Source organism: Scedosporium apiospermum (genome assembly GCF_000732125.1).
Source record: "Scedosporium apiospermum strain IHEM 14462 chromosome Unknown SEQ_SAPIO_0077, whole genome shotgun sequence".
Lineage (NCBI taxonomy): Eukaryota > Fungi > Ascomycota > Sordariomycetes > Microascales > Microascaceae > Scedosporium > Scedosporium apiospermum.
Window position 1 is genome coordinate 1135782 of NW_015971778.1, and position 21541 is coordinate 1157322.

The 21541-nt window shown below is 50.5% G+C and overlaps 4 protein-coding genes and 1 pseudogene across 4 annotated transcripts; 4 read left to right on the plus strand and 1 right to left on the minus strand.

Annotated features, from left to right (window-relative positions):
• Positions 1-642: 642 nt before the first annotated feature.
• On the plus strand, positions 643-5930 carry SAPIO_CDS1968 (uncharacterized protein; the record flags this gene model as incomplete). Its single annotated transcript, XM_016785116.1, has 7 exons — positions 643-1615; positions 1682-1760; positions 2073-2897; positions 3243-3537; positions 3610-3907; positions 4408-5513; positions 5598-5930. The coding sequence occupies 7 exons, from the start codon at positions 643-645 to the stop codon at positions 5928-5930; spliced, it is 3909 nt and encodes a 1302-aa protein (XP_016645413.1).
• Positions 5931-7425: 1495 nt separating this feature from the next.
• SAPIO_CDS1969 (Amidohydrolase 2) lies at positions 7426-8366 on the plus strand (the record flags this gene model as incomplete). The annotated part of the gene is made up of 2 exons (XM_016785117.1): positions 7426-7479; positions 7539-8366. 2 exons carry the CDS (start codon positions 7426-7428, stop codon positions 8364-8366), a joined length of 882 nt encoding a protein of 293 aa, XP_016645414.1.
• An 802-nt stretch (positions 8367-9168) lies between these two features.
• SAPIO_CDS1970 (Zinc-binding dehydrogenase) lies at positions 9169-10348 on the plus strand (the record flags this gene model as incomplete). Its single annotated transcript, XM_016785118.1, has 2 exons — positions 9169-10089; positions 10160-10348. The coding sequence occupies 2 exons, from the start codon at positions 9169-9171 to the stop codon at positions 10346-10348; spliced, it is 1110 nt and encodes a 369-aa protein (XP_016645415.1).
• A 218-nt stretch (positions 10349-10566) lies between these two features.
• Positions 10567-11193, minus strand: SAPIO_CDS1971 (annotated as a pseudogene; the record flags this gene model as incomplete).
• A 1516-nt stretch (positions 11194-12709) lies between these two features.
• Positions 12710-15351, plus strand: SAPIO_CDS1972 (uncharacterized protein; the record flags this gene model as incomplete). Its single annotated transcript, XM_016785119.1, has 6 exons — positions 12710-13193; positions 13246-13620; positions 13699-14256; positions 14338-14443; positions 14837-15268; positions 15330-15351. 6 exons carry the CDS (start codon positions 12710-12712, stop codon positions 15349-15351), a joined length of 1977 nt encoding a protein of 658 aa, XP_016645416.1.
• Positions 15352-21541: the final 6190 nt, after the last annotated feature.

Here is a 21541-nt window from a genome sequence, read left to right on the forward strand (position 1 = left end):
CGGGCGGTGAGCGGGTCCTTGCCTCCGTCGAGGTTCTTCCAGTGGTCGTTGCTCGGTTTCATGAGCGACGGGAAAGCTCCAACTAGGAAGTACACAGCAGACGTTGATGCTGAACTGAGAGGCCCAGTGGCTCTCGGACTCGCTCTTATTCTCCTTGGGAGCTCGCAATACATACAGCTAGGAGTGAAATTAGTTTCCAGTGTGTGAAACTGAAAAAGAATGTTCGGGACGCACAGACCTTTGTACGCCGAATATTTAACGTCAACATGGTACGAAGTACTTCGTACCTTGAGAACACTTCACCTTGGACCGGATATTTGATTCCCCGAAGTCTGCAGCCCGAAACCAGGATTCAAAATAAGGCGGAAAGGCCAAAAGATTGGCCAGAGTCATCATTTACCCCGCTTCTTTCCGTCCCCTTACTACTATTATCGTCCAGAGACCGCAACACTAAGAACGGACCGTGCCGACCAAGTGGGGAGTTCATTTTCAGAGGAGACATCGACGGGTTGCACGGCTGTTGGCGTCTCACGCAGGGCACAAGGATAGAGTTGATGCTCATATTATTTACCTTCTCTCGCCAGTTTTCATTTCATAGACCAGGTATCGTCGATTTCCCGCTGCCCATATCGAGTGCCACCCATGTCAGCCCCCCAGCAGTATACAGTCGGCTGGATCTCGGCTATCCCGACCGAGTCTGTCGCTGCGCAGCAGTTCCTCGATGAGCGACATGACGGCCCTGAAAGCGTTGCCCAGAATGACAATAACGTGTACACCCTGGGTAGGATCGGACGGCACAACGTTGTGATGGCTGTCCTGCCTAAGGGGGAGTACGGAACGACAACCGCGGCCACTGTGGCGAAGGACATGTTGCATAGCTTTCCCAACGTACGAATCGGGCTAATGGTTGGCATTGGTGGTGGTGCGCCAAGTTCGAAGCACGATATACGCCTCGGCGACATTGTGATTAGTAGTCACGAAGGGAATTCAGGCGGGGTCCTCCAGTATGACTACGGAAAGACCATCCAAGATCAGGCTTTCCACTACACAGGATACCTAAATCGGCCACCAACACTGCTTCGAGCGGCAGTAAGCGGACTGGAGACGCAGTACGAAGCTAACGGCCACCAGCTTGGAGCGCAAGTGGCTCAGATTTTGGAAAAGAAACCGCGACTCCGAAAGAAGTACTCTCGGCCACCTGCGACGAGCGACAGGCTATACCGGTCCGACGTTGTACATCCCTCGGACTCATCAAGTAGTTGCAATGAGGTCTGCAACAACAATCCGGAATCCCTGGTAGACCGAGCAGAGCGAGGCGAAGAGGAGGACGATCCCGCTATCCATTACGGATTGATTGCTAGTGGAAACCAACTGATGATGAACGCTTGTATTCGGGACAAGCTAGCGGCAGAAAAGGGTGTCCTCTGCTTCGAAATGGAGGCGGCGGGCCTAATGAACCACTTCCCGTGCCTGGTAATCCGCGGGATATGCGACTACTCTGACTCTCATAAGAATAAGGAGTGGCAAGGCTTTGCTTCGATGATGGCAGCGGCATATGCGAAGGATCTTCTGCGTCAAATTCCGCCTAATAAGGTCGAGACTGAGAGACCTATTGGTGAACTTCTCCACTCTAGTTAGTGTTGCAAATCCAGATAACCTAATATTATCTAACTTTAAATAGTTCAACAAAATGTGCTGCATTTACAGGATACGGGGAATAAAATGTGGATAGCAGTCGGGACTATGCATTACGACCAGACGTACGGCCAGCATCCTACCTGCTATCGCGGTCACCTACTAACAGCCCTACCAGGAATCGTCTTCAAAATATTCAGGAGGGCATTAACGATTTAAGGCACCATAAAAACGAGGACCTATCCATCGCTCGAAAGCCTCATTTTGTCGTACCGTTTCCCCGCGACCCCCATTTTGTTAATCGACCTGCAATTTGGACAAAAATGGAAAGATTATATGTTGACCCTGTTAGACGAATGGCACTTGTAGGATTGGGAGGCATTGGGTATAACTTGTGTTCTGCACTTCGAGAATATGAGCTGACTATTAAGCTACAGAAAGTCACAGCTTGCTATTCAATTCGCATACCAAATACATACCGACTCACCTAAAACAAGCATCTTCTGGGTGTATGGAAGTAAGAGGGAGACATTTGAAGAGTCTTATAGATCTATCGCAGACGTTCTTGCCTTGCCTCATCGCCATGATCCTGGCGTCAATGTTCTAGCACTAGTCCGCGACTGGCTGCGGAGAGAGGACGTGGGCCCATGGTTGATGATTGTCGATAATGCGGATGATGCGGAGATGCTGTTTCAGAAGGATAAGGGAAAAGAAAATGCGCACGACACCATTGCGGAGTACCTGCCGCAGTCGAATAACGGCAGGGTTTTAATCACATCGCGGAGCTTAGATGCCGCGGAGAAGCTCACCGGATCTCACCAAACAATCCTCAGGATCCCCCCAATGGAGCAATCACAAGCTCTACAGCTTTTTCAAAACAAGCTAGGCGAAGATCTCGACATAGCCGCAGCTATAGACCTCATTCACACGCTCGATTACATCCCACTAGCGGTGAATCAAGCAGCCGCGTTCATCAGCTATCGGGCTCCTCGAACGACCATCCGCTCGTACCTAGAGGAGTTTCGGGAGAGCGACCGAAAAAAAACCAGTCTACTTGAGAGCGATCGAGGCGACCTTCGACGGCACCAAGGGGTATCTAACTCAGTCATCAAGACGTGGCAGATGACTTTTGATCAAGTCAGGCGCGAGAGACCGCGTGCGGCTGACCTCCTTTCACTTATGAGCTTCTTCCACGCTCAGAATATCCCTGAGTATATGTTGCACAGCTATGACGGCGATTCTTCGGATGACAAAGGGTGCCAGTATGAAGGGAGTTTCGAGAGTGACCTAGACGTTCTTAGGGGTTACTCTCTCGTTATTCTAACAGCGGTGCAAGGGTTCTTAGAGATGCATTCCCTCGTCCAATTATGCACACAAATCTGGATCTCGCGATTTGGCGATCGAAGGCGGTGGGACGCACTATTTATTCAGCTAACCTCCACACATTTCCCGTCGGGCGACTTTGAAACTTGGGAGCAATGTCAGGAGTTATTACCACACATCAACCGATTATTTGAAAAAGAGCCATCAGATGATAGCGACCGGCAAGCATGGAGTGAGCTCCTCACGAATGTATCATGGTATCGGCTGATGCTAGGCGAATATAGTCAAGCAGAAGAGCTTGCACAGAAGGCTACAATAGCGAGAAAGGAGATTTTAGGAGATGATCACCCCGACACGCTCATTAGCATGAGCAACTTGGCGTTGACGTACAGGAACCAGGGCCGATGGGAGGAGGCTGAGAAGCTGCAGGTGCAGGTGGTGGAGACTTGCAAGGTGAAGCTTGGGGCTGATCACCCCGACAGGCTCACTAGCATGGCTAACTTGGCATTAATATACAGGAACCAGGGCCGATGGGAGGAGGCTGAGAAGCTGAATGTGCAGGTGATGGAGACTCGTAAGGTAAAGCTTGGGGCTGATCATCCTGACACACTCATTAGCATGAGCAACTTAGCATCGATACTTTGGAACCAGGGCCGATGGGAGGAGGCTGAGAAGCTGGAGGTGCAGGTGATGGAGATGAGCAAGGTGAAGCTTGGGGATGATCACCCTAACACACTTACTAGCATGGCCAACTTGGCGTTGACGCTTTGGAAGCAGGGCCGATGGGAGGAGGCTGAGAAGCTGGAGGTGCAGGTGATGGAGATGCGCAAGGTGAAGCTTGGGAATGATCACCCTGACACACTTACTAGCATGGCTAACCTTGCTCTTACTTGGAAAGATCAGGGCCGACTTACAGATGCGCTAGCTTTGATGAGGAGCTGTGTCCATGGTCGACAGCAAATACTTGGCCTAAAGCATCCAGATACACTTTCCTCTTTAGAGGCCTTAGATAAATGGAGTAGCTAAGATATTAATTTTTATTAAATATTTTTATTTTTATTTAATTTTTTAGTAGAGGATAGTATTTAGTAAATATTATTAAATAAAAAGATCTTATAAAAATTATTTATATTTTAAAAGAAAGGGATTGGGACCTAGATATTATATTATATTAAATAAGACTTACTAGCTAATATTAAATTTAAGTTGATTCTATAGAGATGTTGGTCGTCGATGAGGAGAGGGGAACCTTTTTCTAGTTTTTTCTTCCCCTGTGTCTGTTTGTATCAGCGCATGTGGAGACCTGGAAGATAGGTATGGCTAATATAATTTCGGAAAGAACCGAGAGAGGGGGAGAAAGGACCCATTCACATCTTTCTCTCCATAATTCCATTAACTCTCGGGCATTCGTCTCAAACCAAGAAACCAGGAGAAATCACGCTTGTTCAGACGACACATTCCAAAGCGGAGACGCCGGACTCGGCCCACTGAACCTCGACACCATCAACCCAGGCGTTCTCCACGTCGATTACGCCATTAGGGGCCAACTCGCCGCGTTAGCCGGGCGTATTTCTGCTGACCTCGCCGGCGGGGATGACCACCACTGGCCATTCAAGCGCATCGTATCGCTCAACTTGGGCAACCCCCAGGGCTGCGGCCAGAAGCCCCTCACTTTCTTTCGCCAGGTGCTCGCGTTGATGCAGTACCCCGAGCTACTCGAACGCGCCGACGCTGCAAATCTTGATGGCGTGTTTCCAAGCGATGCCGTCGAGAGGGCGAGGGCACTCTTGAAGGAGACGGGCTCGGTTGGGGCCTACAGTAGTAACTACGGGTTTCAGCATGTCCGCGAGTCGGTTGCAAACTACATCGGCAAAAGAGATGGCTTTCCGTCTTCGCCCGAGGATATTTTCCTCGTCTGCGGCGCGTTTGAGGGAATGCTCGTCTCCATGACGCTGCTCAGCGGAAATCACATGCGCCAGAACGGAAAGAAAGTTGGCGTTTTGCTCCCTGTGCCATTCTACTCTGTCTACCGCGCCCTCCTGGTAACCCTCGACATCGAACCGCTCTATTACCACTTGAAGGAAGACGACCAGTGGAGAGTCCCAGAAAAGGGAGAGATCTCCCACATCATCAGAGAGGCGCGCGATCGCGACGTCGAGGCGAGGTGCATCGTCATCATCAATCCGAGCAATCCCACCGGCGCGGTGAGCAGCCGGGATGACCTCGAGGCCCTTGTTGAGCTCGCAGCTGAAGAGAAGCTCTTGCTCCTCGCGGATGAAGTGTACCAGGAGAACATCTTTCCCGGCAACGAATTCGTCAGCTACAAGATCATCCGCCGGCTTCAGGAACAGCGGGCTGCACATGAGCTGTGCTACACAACCCTGCAGCTCATCTCCCTCCACTCCGTATCTAAGGGCATGGCGGGTGAGGGGGGTCAACGAGGCGGCTACCTTGAGGCCGTAGGCTTTCCCCTGGAGATCCACGAGCAGATTCGCAAGCTCATCACCTACACTCTACAGCCGGCTACGGCTGGCCAGATTCTCGTCGATCTCATGGTCGATACGCCCCGGCCGGGCCAGGTGTCCTATGAATAGTACAGGACCGAGCGCGATGGCATATTTTCTCGCTTTCAACGCCAGGCGAACCTACTAGACAAGGCCTTTGGTAAAATGCCTGGGGTCTACTGCGCTAAGGCCCAAGGCGCAATCTACCACTTTCCGCGGGTCGAGCTACCAGCAGGTGCTGTCAAGGCGGCGCAGGATGTGAATGAGGCCCCAGATGTGTGGTACTGCAAGAAGTTGCTCAAATCTACCGGCGTGTGCGTCGTCCCTGGAGGGGGATTCGGCATGAGAAATGGGCTGCAAGATGATAGGATTTGGTTCCGAATTTCATTTTTGGATGACGAGGAGGATTGGGTGGGGGCCATGGCAAAGTTCCACGGGGCTCTTTTGGAGCAGTACAAGGACGGGTAGGGTGTCATCGCTTTGTGAAAGGTTCGCATGAGGTGGAGAGTCAATGACGTTAACAGAACACGACGGGGAGAAGATTACGAGGAACCAAGTAATGAAGACAATGAATTGTTATCATTGACTCTACCGGGGTCGGCAGCAATGGGGTTAAACCCATTTTATTCGGATTGGAGAACCAAACTCGCAGGATTTTGCGGAGCGCATCCACAGTCGCCTTCGCGGTGCGGCTCCTCCATATCAGTCAATGCAGCTATGGATCGTGATAGCTCCAGAGGTTAGGGTGGACGGAGCTCGTAACTTCTCTTGCGCCTATATATCCCTCGTCGTCCCCGCTCTCATTTTCAACCTTAGCAACTGGGTCCCATTCAAACTTTGAACATCGTTATGAATAGTTGTGTCGTTGGTGCAAGTCTAGAGGCTCTCGGCAAGATCACCACCGGGTTTTCGCTTCCACTTATAAGTGAGTCAAAGCAGCTAGACCGTACATACGACCATAGCTCGCAGAATATTGAGGGTCCCGTCCGCTCCCCTGTACACAAGCTGCGAAGCGCCAGACTAGTAGTTGGGTCGGTGACGACCAGCGAATCCCTGGTGTTGTATGTTTCTTTTTTTCGTTCTTTCTTTTTTTTTCGTTCTTTCTTTTTTTTTTTTTTTTTTTTTTTTTTTTTTTTTGCTTGCGTCTTCCTTTTTGGGTCTCTCTAAACTTCCCGCTTCTGGTCCCTCCTAGTCAGTGAGAAGAGTCTTCATTATCATAAGGCGGCCGAGATAAATCTGAAGGATATATGGGAGGACTCCTCTACACTTCTAATTCCTACCCTGGAATATATTTGGAGCTACATTAAGATGGCATTAGAAGTGATATCGGTGATAAGAGGTGCCCGGAGACTTCTTCAGGAAAAAGGCACCCCTTTCTATAAGAACTGGGAATACGATGTTCTAGGTTGGGGTGATAGTGAGACTGAGACTGCGGTCGGGCTGCACTGGTTGGCCTCGATAGTAGATAATACCTTAAATTTAGCTATGTAACTTGATGAATAGCATTAGTAATCAAAGAAAATTTCCCCAAAGTCGTGAAAGGATGAAAGATGAAGTTGACTAATTTCCGATCTAGCATCGTCACGGAAAAGAGCAGTTTCTAAAGCAGAAAACTTTAATCTACGGTAGCGGAAATAAGCAACATCGGCGGTCCCACGCTGCTCACCGATGAAACGCGGGGTAGTCTGGGGAAGGTTCTCCCGATTGTGGCCTGAGCTGGAGTAAGCAAGCCATCTCGAGAGGAGTCGTGCCGAGGCAACGGACTTAACAATCTTGACATGAACTCATCCACACATGATCGCCGCCCGAAGCCGTTTCTGTTGTGCACCGCGTATATAGACAAACTTCAACTTCCACTGTTGTAATCCTAACGACACTGAAAGCAACGAGAACTATTCAACCCCATATACGATTATATTCATCAGTTAATTCGTGTAGAGGCAATTCCCTCTATCCTTCTACAATGACCAACAAACCTTTCCCGCTGATCGTCGATGTCTGGGCCAACCCTTCACACGTAGGCCATCCTTCGCCCCTTCAAATAGCCGGGACGATATTGACGTCTTTTTTAACTAGGCAATAATTCCAGAGGTTCGACGCTTATTCGAACAAAGCCACTCAGACCCCAAGCTAGCCAGGAAGTTGTCGCCTGAGGAGATAATTGCCCTGATGGATGAAGCCGGAGTCTCCCAGATATGCCTTGCGGCATGGAACAGACCCGGATCTACAATCGTTTCCAACGAAGACGTTGCAGAGTACACCCGAGCTTTCCCTAATCGAATCTTCGGTCTGGTGTCAGTGAACCTCCACAATCCGGTCGCGGCTGTTAAGGAATTGGACCACTATGTTAGAAACGAAGGCTTCAAGGGCCTAAGGGTCGTGCCGTGGCTCTGGAACCTCCCACCAACGGATGCCCATTACTGGCCTTTGTACGTCAAGTGCATCGAGCTGGATGTTCCTTTTTGTACGCAGGTCGGCCACACAGGACCCCTCTGCCCGAGCGAGGTTGGGAGACCAATCCCATACATCGACGAGATTGCGCTCAAGTTTCCCGACTTGAAGATTATCTGCGGTCATCTCGGCTACCCCTGGGCCGCGGAGACAGTAGCCGTTGCGTGGAAACATGCCAACGTTTATATTGACACGAGCGCATGGTCGCCCAAATATTACGACCCTGCCTTTATTCAATTCGCCAATACAACAGGCCGTAAGAAGGTCATGTTTGGAACTAACTTTCCACAGTTGACGTGGAAGGCTTGTGTCGATAATATGTACAAAACACATGGGAGTGGAAGGCCGGGAACCATGCGGGCAGAGGTGTTGGATGATTTCATGGGGGGCAATGCTAGGCGGGTTCTGAAATTACCAGACTGGAAGGCTCCGGGATCAAAGTCCAATTTGTAACGTTTTTGACGTCCCTGGAGGAGATCACGACCCTGGATTTTACTGTGTAATCATTTTTTTTTCCACGAAAAACACACAAGCTATTCCCATGCGTGAAGCGACTGGAACTTACTCAGATAAAGTCTTGAACCGTAAACCTGATCAGAGCCGAGTAACGTAGCCCGTAGGCATTTCTTATGCTGCTGACGATCCCTCGACGGGGCCCGCAACGTTCCCTCCCGAATGACCGATGGGCGGCTTTAATTCTAGTTTGACAGACGACCTGGGTTTCTATTCGAGTCAACAAATACTATGCATAGGATCATCACACGCATTATCCAGGAAATAGAGAATGGTGGAACAAACAACTTTTCTTTCCTCACTATAGCAATGATTGGTCCACGGAGATATGTGGTCAGAGTATGCGTCGTCGAAGGAGGAGAGGCCCGGATGCATCGTTCGAAATTAGGTGTTTGCAATCGCCCAATGGGACGTAAGTTGAGCCACAATGACGCACCTTTATTGTCTTTGTCTTTGTCTTGAAGAATGATGCGCAACGGACAATGAAGTGCATTACAAATCCGAAGGCATTTTACTAATCCAGCATGAACAGAACATTTGAAATGAACAGGATCGAGTGAGACCGGTGTTATGATGGTTCTTAACTCCGATCATCAGATATAAGACTGTCTTTCGTGGGAAAGGAAATTGAAACATCGTCTTGAACTGTGTCAGACTGCCCGTGTCAAACCCTGCCTCGAGAGAGCTCACGCCAAATCTCACCCTTCTCTCCAACACCTTGAAGACGTCAGATACAAACAAGATGGCTACAATCCCATCCACCCACAAGGCCGTCGCCATGCCCGGCCCCCGGGAACCTCTAACCATTATCGACGTCCCCACTGTGCGCCCCTCCGCCGGCGAGGTTCTCGTCCGCGTCGATTGGGTCGGCTCAACCCCGCTCGACCTCCACCAAGCCGATGGAGGTCTCGGCACCGTTCCCAACCAAATCCCCGGTGATACCGTCGCCGGCGTCGTACTTGACATTGGGCCTGGAGTCACGCAGCTCAAGGTCGGCGACCGCGTAGCCAGCTTCTCCCACGAAGAACCAAAACACAAAGGACAGCAGGAATACGTCACATTGCCGACATATCGCGTGTCCAAGCTGCCCCCGAACATCTCCCTCCAGGAAGCTGCGACGGTGCCTAGTTCACTGGTCACCGTCTTCCACTCCGTCACTCATGATTTGGGGTTTCCGCTTCCGTGGCCCATCCCCGAGGGTTGGAAGCCTGAGCATGCCGACACTCCCATCCTCGTGTGGGGTGCGGCGAGCAGCGTGGGTACTTTTGCCGTGCAAGTGCTGAAGCACTGGGGCTACCGGAACATTCTAGCCGTCGCAAGCTCAAGGCACCATGCATGGCTGAAAGATCTCGGGGCGGCGGCCACTTTCGACTATAGGGACAGTGATGTTACAGACAAGATTCTGGCCAGTGTCGGTCACCAAGCAAGCAGGCCTCGCGTTCCTTACATCTATGATTGCATTGGGTCCTTGTGGAATTCGATCGAGCCTATCCGTAGGGTTGCTGAATCTGGCACCCGCGTAGCCATCTTGTTGCCTGTAATTGTTCGGGATGCGACCGATACGGTCGCTCCCATTTATGAAGGCGACGTAACAAAGTGCCATGAAGGAAAGTGGGCCGAGGGAGTCGTCTTACGGAGAGTTCGCACGCACTTTTATGCGCAGGTACGAATACCCCCCTTTGGAAGCACCAATGCACAAGGAGTATGGACTAACCCTTTAAATGATCGTGCAGAACGAATTTCTCAAGGAGTATCTGCAACCTGAAATTGTACCTGCGCTTCTCGAACAAGGAATCGTGCGTCCTCTGAGACAGAAGATTGTCGAGGGGGACACACTACTAGAGCGCGCTCAAAATGCCTTGGATCTGCTTCGCAAGCGCAATCCAAGCGGGGAGAGGCTTGTGTGGAGAGTGTCAACTTGAAAAAATAAAGGAGTCCTTAAACCATATCACAAGAAAGGATGCATTGTCTAAATATTTTTCTTTCACTATGTAGTTATTTGAATGAACGACTTGACTAGAACAACGAGCAAAATTCGAAGCAGTAACCAGTACACAACCCGCCAACGTCTCCCCTCCATTCTCCTTGCGTTATGCGTATATCCATCCTCCAATCCATAGTTTCCACAGGCTGTCGGGTATCAATTTCTATTCGCCTCATGTGTTTTCCCTTTTTCTGGATCCTTCTTCGATGAGTCGCCCCAGGTTGATGGCTTGAAGAGTTCCTCACCCTCATCTTTGTCAAATAGGGGACTCTGGTCAACTATCGAATCCCGGAGCCGACTGGGTGCCTTCTCTGGCGCCTTCCCTTGTTTGCTGCCCAGCTCGAACTTCCAACCCCTCAGCTTTTGAAAGCCTTTGGCACCAGGGGCCGGCGTCGAAGTTACTGAAATTGACCGTGCCAGCCGCTTCATCGGTTTCAATTTGGCAATTGCCCGGTGCATTAAACTAGCCCTTCGCGGTGGGTCAGCCTGCTTGCTAGGAGGATCAATGCCCTCCTCATCGATGGGCACCCATTCACCTTCACTCACTTCCCGGTAACCCCGTTCCGCCATGAATTCCTCGAAGCTTGACCTGTAAGTGGGAGTGGGAGCGAGATCCGGCGCCGGAACGAGGGTCCCGTACTGCCTCCCCGGAGCTCCTCTCCAATACGTATTATCCGTAGCATCATAATACGAATAAACTTGAGTATCGGCATCGTAGCCGATGCGCGTCATGCCATCAGGCAAGCGCTCTTTGTCCGAGTCTAAATAAGTCTTTCCACTCATGGTTGTAGTGGAATGTATGATGAAGAGATGTGAAAGGTGGTGACGGATGGAGAATGTAGGATGGGGAATAGAAGATGGCGTTATGTTCTCCAAGTTCGTCTCGGGGCTGGAGAAACCGGGGGGTTTATATTTCTTTTGGAACGCGGGCTTCTTTGTCCTTCGTCTTACGCGTTACAAAGACCATGAAAGTCCAACATCTTTCGTTGTTCGCTGCACAGCTGTCCATTGTCTGGTCGACCATAGCCGCGGTCAGTTACAAAAAACCAGGTGTGGCACAAGGGCCATGTTGGAACTACACAATCGCATCCATAAATGCCTTTGATGTCTTTGAATTCCCCTGCGTTATTGAACCGGCGGGGGGGAATCCATTATCTATGCGCCTTACCAAGCAAACCTCTATTGTACTTGAATTCTCGCCAAGTCTCTCTTTAATGAACTAACGGCAATTCCCTAAACCTATCACTATTATCGGGATACTGTCATGCAGAAAATGAAGGTTATACAAAGGATCAAGAGTAGCCACTCGTCTCTTTGAAATATGGCGGCCTAGCGCAGGACAATGATAACAATCTCAGCTTATTTCAACCCGACTGTGTGCCCAAGGTGGCAGAAGGTGGACTTCATCTTCGGCGACTTCCGTGTTCCTTATTGACGACTACGTAGCGTCTTCGTCTTACCATGCGGAGAAGTCCGTTGGCTAGGGTCCATATCATAGTCATTGACTCCGGTGCCCGCGGGAAGGAAATGCACGACGACGCTCACTTGGTTTGAGGTTCGGCAGCCGCTCCCAGCCAGCTGGTAGTCAGCCAGCCAGGCCGCCAACAAGAACCCGTGGGGATGATGGTGTTATTAATTCGTTATCGAGGGGCTTGTCTTTCACACTGTGCAAAGGAAGATGCCCTGGTTCTTCCATCTAAAACGGGGCTGATCAGGAGTCAATGCCGCCTTATAGATACGGCAACCAGTTTAGTAGTTATAAAGCACTTCGCGAGCCTGCCAACAGGGGATGAGAGACCTTTAGGCGTTCCCAACTTCGTAAATTTAAGGCCTCCCCCCCGGAATGGTACGTGTTAATTACTACTACATTATGAAAGAAGTAGAACATTTATTGAGAGAGCAAAGGACTGAAGGCCCATCCTTGCTCCTGCATTACCTGAGCTGAGAGCGAAACCGACTTCACTCTGCAGTTTGAGGGCCTGCACTTCAGGCGACCTACAAACAGACCGAGCTGTCGCGGCGCTGCCAGACGGCGTCTGTTTCATTGGCTATAGGCATCCCTTGTAGGTCTCCGTACGGAGATGAAATCCCGCGATCTATTCAGCACGGGCGCAACTGGAAATTTGCACAGCCACCAGAGACCGGGGAGACAATATCATAATTAACCCTCTCTTTCCCCCACCGCAAACCTTCTGTCGATTTTTTTTTCTTTATTCAAGGTGTGGAATGGGCCATCAGCCCCTCCCCGAATAGCGACCACTTTTCTAGTCGATCCCCTGGTCCATCTTACCTCTTGAAGATGGATCCTTCTCAGCAGGCGTTTAAGTCCGCGATGGCGGCATTCAAGAAGACCATAAATGACAACAAGTTGCACCAAGATATCCTACGTACGACCACCATTGAAGGAGTCTGGACAGAAGCAAAGAATATACAGGCGAGGCAAGAGGCTAAGAATCGTATCCGAAACATGGGCAAAATCCGGCGCTTCCTTGACAAAATCGCAGCGTACGCATCAACAGTGGATACGTTTGTCCAGGTAAAACCTGAGATAATGGCCCTCATTTGGGGCCCTATCCGAATACTATTGGTGTGGACAGAGAACATTGCTAAGCTTGCGGATGCCATCTTCGAGGCGATGGAGAAGATTGGAGATGCGCTCCCGCAATTCATTGACGCGGCAAAGATATTCAGCGATAATGAGAAGTTGAAGCAGGTACTGGCACTCTTTTACGGGGACATTCTGGACTTTTACGCCATAATGCTGGCGTTCTTTCGCTTGTCGCGTAAGTCTCCAGCCACATAAAAACTGACACGCTTTACTGAACCGCCGTGCAGGGGCGGAAATCTTCTTCGAATCGGTCTGGCCTGCGCGACGGGCCAAGGTGGAGGCTGTCGTTAGCAATATTGAAAGGCATAGCAGCCTGTTCAGGAATGAAGTCACTCTGCGTCACATACAGGAAGAGCACGAAGCCCGCACTCGACTATTGGCGCATTTTGACCAAGAAACCGAGTTTCAGGACCGCGAGAAGTTCAAGGCTTTGAGGACACAGGTGTCTCCCGTAACATACGATAGGCGATTGGACTGGCTACTGAACCGCAGTTGTGACAATTCGGCAGAGTGGCTCCTGCAAGATGATCGCTTTTTAGCGTGGATTGACATCTCGAATCGCGCTACGCCTCTTCTATGGCTGCAGGGGATACCCGGCGCCGGTAGGTTACCAGCACTCGCCATTGTGTTGCCAAGCTTGCCGAGAATCAGTTTACGTTACTAACCCAGTTACCGTATAGGGAAAACCTTTCTTGCTGCAGCTGCCATTGAGGCTGCCAGAACTCATCATCGGACCCTTTTCGCCTTCGTGAGCCACGTCTATCAGAGTTCAACTACAGCCCTGGTCATTCTCCAGTCCTTGGTATTTCAATTGGCTATTGACTCCACGGATATTCAATCCATTTTGACCGGGGCCGACGAGCGAAGCCTGGTCGGCAAGACCGCCTACGTGTCAGACCTACTAAAGATGTTACTCAAGACCGCCGGCCCAACCTACATTGTACTTGATGGGGTCGACGAGATGGAGGCGGATGAGCGGAGCATTTTACTCCGAGAACTGGCACATCTCGATGACTGTCCAGAGACCAGGATGCTGGTCAGCTGCAGGCCTGAGGACGACATCTCCAGGGTTCTTGAGACCAAGGCTACTAGTCTCCGTGTCGACAAGAGAAATTCCGATAGTATCAAGGGCTATATCAATACGAGACTTCGTGAGTGGAACCGTACCGAAAACTTCGACAAGGACACACAAGTGCAGCTTCAATATCTGCTGTCCCCCCTGGCTGAAAAGGCTGCTGGTAGGTCAATATTCACCCCAACCTTGTGCATTATTGTCGTTGGCGGATCAATGTAAACAAGAGTTAACCCAATGCGCGAAGGCATGTTCTTGTACGCCCGAATTATTTTGGACAACGTTATGCTCCTGACCGAATTGGATGAGATTAAACGAGAACTGAAAGTCCTTCCAGCAGACTTAAACGATGCGTAAGTCCACACGGTTCGGCTTCGCCCTTCGTAGCTCAAATCAGAAGCTCACCTCTCTAGGTACCATCGCGTGCTCGCTAGAATCGACAGATTAGGCGGAGCGCAACGTAAGAAAGCGAGGAGAATCCTTGGTTGGATCGGTTGTGCACCCGCGCCAATGACGTGGTGGGAATTGGAGCAAATATTGCTGGTTGATTCCGGCAGCCCGTCGGCGCCGTCAGTCTCAACCAAGGTGAATTTTATCCGCATCTGCGGTCCGGTTATTGAAGTTATCGATGGGCATCCTCAGTTTGTTCATTTTACAGTCAAAGAGTATGCTAACAAAGACACTCATCGCTGATGAGGCGGAGTCCTGTACACGGTAATAGACAAGAGTTCTGACATGGGGAACAGGTATATCTTCAGCCACCAAGTCGATAGTTTTATTGATCGGTCCGAAGCAAACTACAATCTCGCGACCTCCTCCTTGGCGTACCTCTGTTCCGGCATCTTTGACGCAAGCCTTTCAGACGAACAACTACGGAAGGGTCTCCTCACAGGGAGATACCGATTTCATACCTATGCCGCACGGTACTGGATTTTCCTGGCCATGCGCTGTCTCGAAGAGCCTGGCGACTCCTCAGCCTATCCAGATCTGCTTATGCTGCTCGTGCGACTAGCAGTGGAGCTGGGGAACCCCAGATTTGAGAGTCAAACAGAGGCTCCCAACGCTACCGTGGTGCGGAAGCTTCAGTCAGACTATCCCGAGATTTTCCGTATTATCTGCGGAGGGCTAAGGTTTCTCGAGGACGAGAGGAGGTGTGAGTGGAATCACACCAATGGTAGGTTAAGTCGTCTTCCCACGATGAGTCTTTTGACGACCGCTAACAGCTACCGACCTCCACAGCTTCTACATGGGTCAACTTTGACCCCTCAATTCTCTCAGCTACATCTGTCCGCATTTATAAACTGACCGAAGACCTCATATCTCGATGCGAAGAAAGAAGACATGGGGAGCCCTGTCACTGCAATGAATTGCGGAAGCATTACGGCCCTAACCTCTTCAAATGTACCTTCCTTGACTGTCATCTCAGCCGGCAGGGATTGGACACGCTCAAGGCCCGCCGTGCCCATCACATCGAGCATAACTCACGGCCAGTGAAATGCCCGGTCTCGTCGTGTCAATTTGCAACTATTGGCTTCAAAACAGCCGGGGCCGCGGCCGCCCACATCCAGAAATTCCACACGGAAACTCCACAGTGGACAATGTCTAAACCGCCCTCGGAAAGCCTCTCATCTGACGAGGTGGAAGTTTTGTTGTTCGAACTAGTCAAGGCAGGAGACCTGGATGGCCTCCAGCGACTTGTATCATGTTATACATACATTGACTACTTAGCGCTCCACGCAAGAATGCTTGCGGTAACCATGGGATCAGTGGAAATGATGGAGGTCTTAATGCCGAGCAATTCCAGGTGGCTTACCCCGTTCAGTGAATCCAAAGCTCAACTTATAAATGCTCTGGTAAAGAGCGAGAAGAAATTGTTGGTTCGGTGGTTCCTAAACAAGGTGTACGACCGCGCTTGGAAAGATATAACTGCGGCCTATAACATCTTTGTTAGCGCGGTTTTATCTACGAACTCAGAAGGGGTGTATGCAGAATGGGAGGATTTCCTATTCAAACCGGATGGTCATTCTGACGACCGGAGGAAGCAAGTCTCGGATGATCCCTTTCGTCCAGCGAAGGAACTGATACCGGGACACCGTAAGCGCTTGGTGCTATTCTCCCAAATAGCTTTTAATGCTACGAAAAGCGCGTTTCTCGAGACCCGTCTCATCCGCACATGGCACAGAATGATAGACGCTCTCGGCTGCGACCGCTTGGACCCACGGCTATTGGGTTGGTCTCTGACATGTCTAGCGCGGTCGTCGAATCCGTCCATCACGCTAGCTAGTGAACTGCTGTCGCTAGGGGCGCCCATCAACTTTCCCCGTGGCTGTATTTATCCTAGAAATGCTGAGGCAGGCCGGAAACACAGGCCATGCCCGCATCCCGAAAGACATCCTTCCTATGACGACGAAATAAAGAGACGACGCAGGAAGCGCTACAGCGGAATGACATCGCTGCACATTGCAGCAAGAAAAACCTCTGAAGGGTCCGTGCGGTTGGCCCGGTTCCTTCTCGAACAAGGAGCGGAACCGGAATATGGGTTTAATGAGTCGAAGCCTGCTCAAGAGAAAGGGGCGGAATGTATGCAGCAGTTTTTTGATGAGACGTGGGACGAAGTGGTCATGAGGACAAAATCGAAAAGGGGACATATAGAGAGGGGACTTGACAGTTCCAACGAGAGGGAGGATAGTAGCAATGGGGATGAGGACGCCCACCAAGGTGATGATGAACATAGTGAGGATAACGCATCAAAAGGTACAAAACGTAAGACCAGGAAGCGAAGGAAGATAGGTCATGATTTCAAGGCAGCATGAAGGCGTTTAACCGTCCATGGTATTAAACGAGGCATGCATGCCGAGATTGACATCAGGATAAGCAGGATACTACGGCACCCGAGAGAACCATAATCCGACTGGGTTCCCGATGCCTCATCGATTAAAGTCAGTTTGCAGAACAAAAAGAAAAAAATAATATACAGCTCCTCAAGGGCCAGCTTGGAGCGATGATGAAAGTGATGTCCTCAAACGAGACAGACTCCAACCTAATGAAGGAATTTCAAGAGTTCCTTAGCCGCGCAGATGTCAGCGCCTATACTTTCCGTTGTGAAATATGTTTTGGCAGAACAAGTACATACCTTCCACCGTGCGTTGGTGATATGTGTTTCATTCTCCATGTCGCTCTGGTTGTTCCCCGCACTCGGTAGAGATTCTTGGATAAGCTTTAACTTGTCTGCTTGGATCCAACGAATGTACTACGTGGAAACAGGTTAGTCCAAAGATTGCCACACGCATGCTCGACACCCACGTATGCGCGCATCGAGATAAGGACTTCATACTTCTTCAATGCTTTCCCGAACACAATACCTCGTGACGGTAACCTCCCGCGTCTGGCCGATTCGGTGTACACGATCCACAGCCTGCGACTCGGCCATAGGATTCCAGTGAGGCTCAACGATATGTACTTCAGATGCGGCACTCAGATCAACCCTATTCAGTTTCACAAGTGTCAAACATCTACCTCTCACGCATATGACGGTTGGAAATTGACGCGAATTGACGAAAGCACTAGCAAATGACGCTAGGTAATACTAACCCTTCACCCACTGCTCCGATAGTCGCTAACATGATTCGGCAGCTATTGTCGACGTTATACTGGTTCAGGGCATGACGCCGGTGTCGTAGCGTGGAGCTACCGTCGATGCGTACATAAGAGCTGCCAGTAGAGGCGAGGGCTGGGCTTAGAGCGCAGACAATCATATCGAGCATTCGGGTCCATTGAGAGAAGACGACGCTAGGTATTGGCAAGCGTTTATTCGTCAGCGCAGGCGGACCATGATCAGCAAGGCAAACCGGAGAAAGGAAGTGAAAAGCAATGGAAAGCGGGAGGGAAGAGCGGTGGCGATGACGTACATTTTGACAGGCTTATTACCCCCGACAGGGGAACTCTTACTCCTGTCTGTTAGTGTATCGAGGACATTCGATAGCAAGGCAGAGACCTTTGTGGAAGCGCGGTAGCCTGAGTTACTAGAGCGCAGTGTCTGTAGGGCCGATGCTGTGCCTCTGCTGCTACAACATAATTCACACTCGGACGGCTCATCTCCTACCCGCGATTTGCATCCGTTGCAAATGGCGTGCTTCTCACAAGACAGCTCCAATACTCCAACCTGTTCCAGCTCCGCTTGGCTCCCATCAACCCGGCAACCGCAGAAATAGCATGCCCTATTCTGTTGAGATAGACTTTCTAGAAGACTCCAGTTAATAGCATCAATATTGCGATTGCGCCATGCATCCAAGGCAGCTTGGGGGAGTAGCGCCTCGCCGTGGTTGCAGACCATACGGAGTACGGAGATTAGTACAATAATATTCGAGGAGCCTTTTCGCGAAGGCGTCGGAGCCACAGCGGATTTGTTTGCAGCAGAAACTCTGCGCCGTTTTCTCGATGCCGAAGCGGCAGGTTTCGCCTTGGACGCCTCTGTGGCAAGAGAGTATGATCTCCGTTTAAAGAAGTTATAGATAGCCATCTCGTCGGCACTCAGATCTACAAACTCCACCCGTTCCACCTTCCTAGGGAGCTTCAGCTTCTGCGACATATCGGGGGCTGCCTTGGTCCGACGTAGGCAGGTCGCGCGTACGAGTTTGCGGAGCACTTGCAGCGAATCAAGTCGCTTAGATTCGACGGGCGATGATATCCAAAACCGGAATTCCTGACTTTTCGTGAATGGCGGCACGCGAAGAAAAGCGAGCAGGGATCCAAAGTCATCCAGTGTGTTCTGGATCGGCGTGCCGGTCAAGCACCAACGGAAAGACGCGGGAATTTCACACGTTGCGCGGAAAAGCTGCGAGGCCCTATTTCGAATCTTGTGGGCTACACAGAGCTGCGGGTCAGTTCGTGATAATTGATGGATACGAAGCCGGAAATGTCTATCAAAAAGGATACGAACTCCAATACTTACCTTCATCTAGAACTACCCTTGCCCATGTTTTTTGAGTATACAACGGGCCGCGTCGCGTCCAATCGGAACGAAGAGTGTCGTACGTCGTGACAACCACGTCAAAGTTGTGGAGTTCGTCCGCAGTGGTGTGTCGTTCAGAGCCGTGATACACGAATGAACGAATCCCGCCTTGCCGAATATGCCTATATCGCGTCAGTGAGGGGCGCGAACGATAACGCATGTAAGGAAATCAATAACACTAATCCTACCGTTCTATTTGCGCCTGCCATCCGTATATCGCTGTATCATATTAGCGTGGCTCTGCCCGTATCGCAGCTAGGGAGCCAGAGCAGGCATAGGAAGTAGGATGACCATACTCGACTTGGGAGTCACGATTAACGTGGCTGCGGATATCGCCATCTCCTCCAAGGAGCCACAGTCGGGTGATGCTTGGTCGAGATGATGACAGATGAGGGACAAGGTTGTCAACGTTTTCCCCAACCCCATGTCCTATCCCCAAGTCAGAATAACACATGGCGAAAATACGCCTGGTCGAGTGTGACTGTTGGAGTTTCTGACGTACATCGGCCAGTATACCACCTCGTAAGCTTGGCAAAGGCAATCCTTGATACGATCCCGTAACGACGTGCTGATATCTTCCCCTGTGTAATGCTTAGTTTTCCCAACTAAACACGCGGAACGTTTCTGGAAGTGCACTTACGTTTCTTGCCACTCATTGGCATGATCGGACTTCATCCATAGAGATGGAAATTTGAGATCATGTCCCGCATCATCTTGTTCTTTTTCCACCATAAACGCAAGCGCCTCAAGTTGATGCCTGTAGCCTTGTCTTAGATCGTCCTTTTCTTTTTTTTTAAAAAAAAAAGAAAAAAAAAAAGCTAAACTCGGTGATACTTACTCCTTCAACTTCGACGTGATCCTCACGCTCTGCTTCAGGCCTAATGCAGAGCCTGTCTCTCGTCCGTTAGCGTTATCGAAAATCGACAGAATTTTGGTCTTCTCATTCTCTCCGAGCCGCTTTTCGCGTGTCGTCGTGGCCGGCTCTTTCGGGTTGGTAACTGAAGGGCCTTCTCCGCGGCCTAGAAGATCTTCACCGGGGGGGAGGAGGTACATGGGATTAAAATAGCGGACGCCCCTATCAAGCTCATATTCCTCTGGCCGCTGGAGGAACAGTCCGCCCTCATCCAACACCCGTGCAACGACGTCCTTGTCCGTAATACGTCCATGGACTAGGATCCTTATCGGACGCTTTTGAATGGATTCTGTCCTCGGTACCTTCTTAGATCGCTGTTCCGTTGCGGTATCCAGACGTGCGACTAAGGTCACCGGGCATATCTTGACGAGCTGTGACAGTGCTGGGGAGATCAGGATCCCGGCGCTGCGGTCACTGTCTTTCTCTCGCAACGTTAACGCGTTATCGACAAAGGATACCTGCAACGGACCAACTCCAGGGGCAGGATCCCAAGGCCTAATAGCGCATGTTGCCTCCACCAACAGCTAGTTACCATTAGTGAGAGCTCGAGAAATAAAGAATGATACTGGCTAGGTCTTCGATACTAATCCGAAACAAACGTCACACGAATGCACCAGAGGGTTGGATGGAAAGCCTAGCACGGGTTAGTTTCTCGGGGTTCGGAAGACAGGTGGGATATGTGCTATACCGTACCCTCTACAATCTCGCTCCTTTCCTTTGCAAATGTCATGTTGCAGAGCTTCTCAAGGTTTGCCCCGGGTTAGATCGCGGTAGTCGGTGAGGTAGGACGACATCTCTACTCGAGAATCGATGGCCCCTTTCCGACTCCTTTCCCCCTCGGTTGCCTAATTTCATGTTTCAGTAAGCGCCCGGGTGACTGTTGGTCACCTCAGTGTCGCCCCCACGTACAGCCAATCCAGGCTTCATCCACTTGGAGCTGTGCCATAATTTAACGGATCTGGATCAATGCCCATATCGGTACATGTTGGGCGAGAGTCACCTTCATATTAGTTTATACGAAAAGCTGCATAAGCCCAACAGAGCCCGGCTGGCGCAATCGACCCTGCGTGTGCCAACATGGCCCTCGTCCATTTTCTAATTAAACCTGACCGAGGTCACATTGGAGGCCGCCAGGCGGTCAGGAATGGCAGAAAATGACAGGAGCGACTCGCCGGAGCAGCTCGCTATGAAGTCTACTGTATTCTGCTCCGAAGGAGAACTCCAACGTTGCGAGAGAGACACTGGCAACATCGGTCAAGTACGGTCGGGCAGCCAAAGGTCATTTAGTTGTAAAGGGATTACTAGAGGAGGTGCGCTACGACGGGATTCAGTTGATTATGACCACTCCTGGCATCTTAGCCAGTGTCGCATCTACCGCCGTGAAATGGGATGTACAGGAGAGACACAGGTATGAAGGAGTTTTCTATTGCCCCAGAGTGATTGAAGATGGAGATTGATACTATTATGGACTTGTCCTTGAGAGTGTATGTAAGGAGATCTTTAAAAGAGTGGGTTACTTCGAGTCTA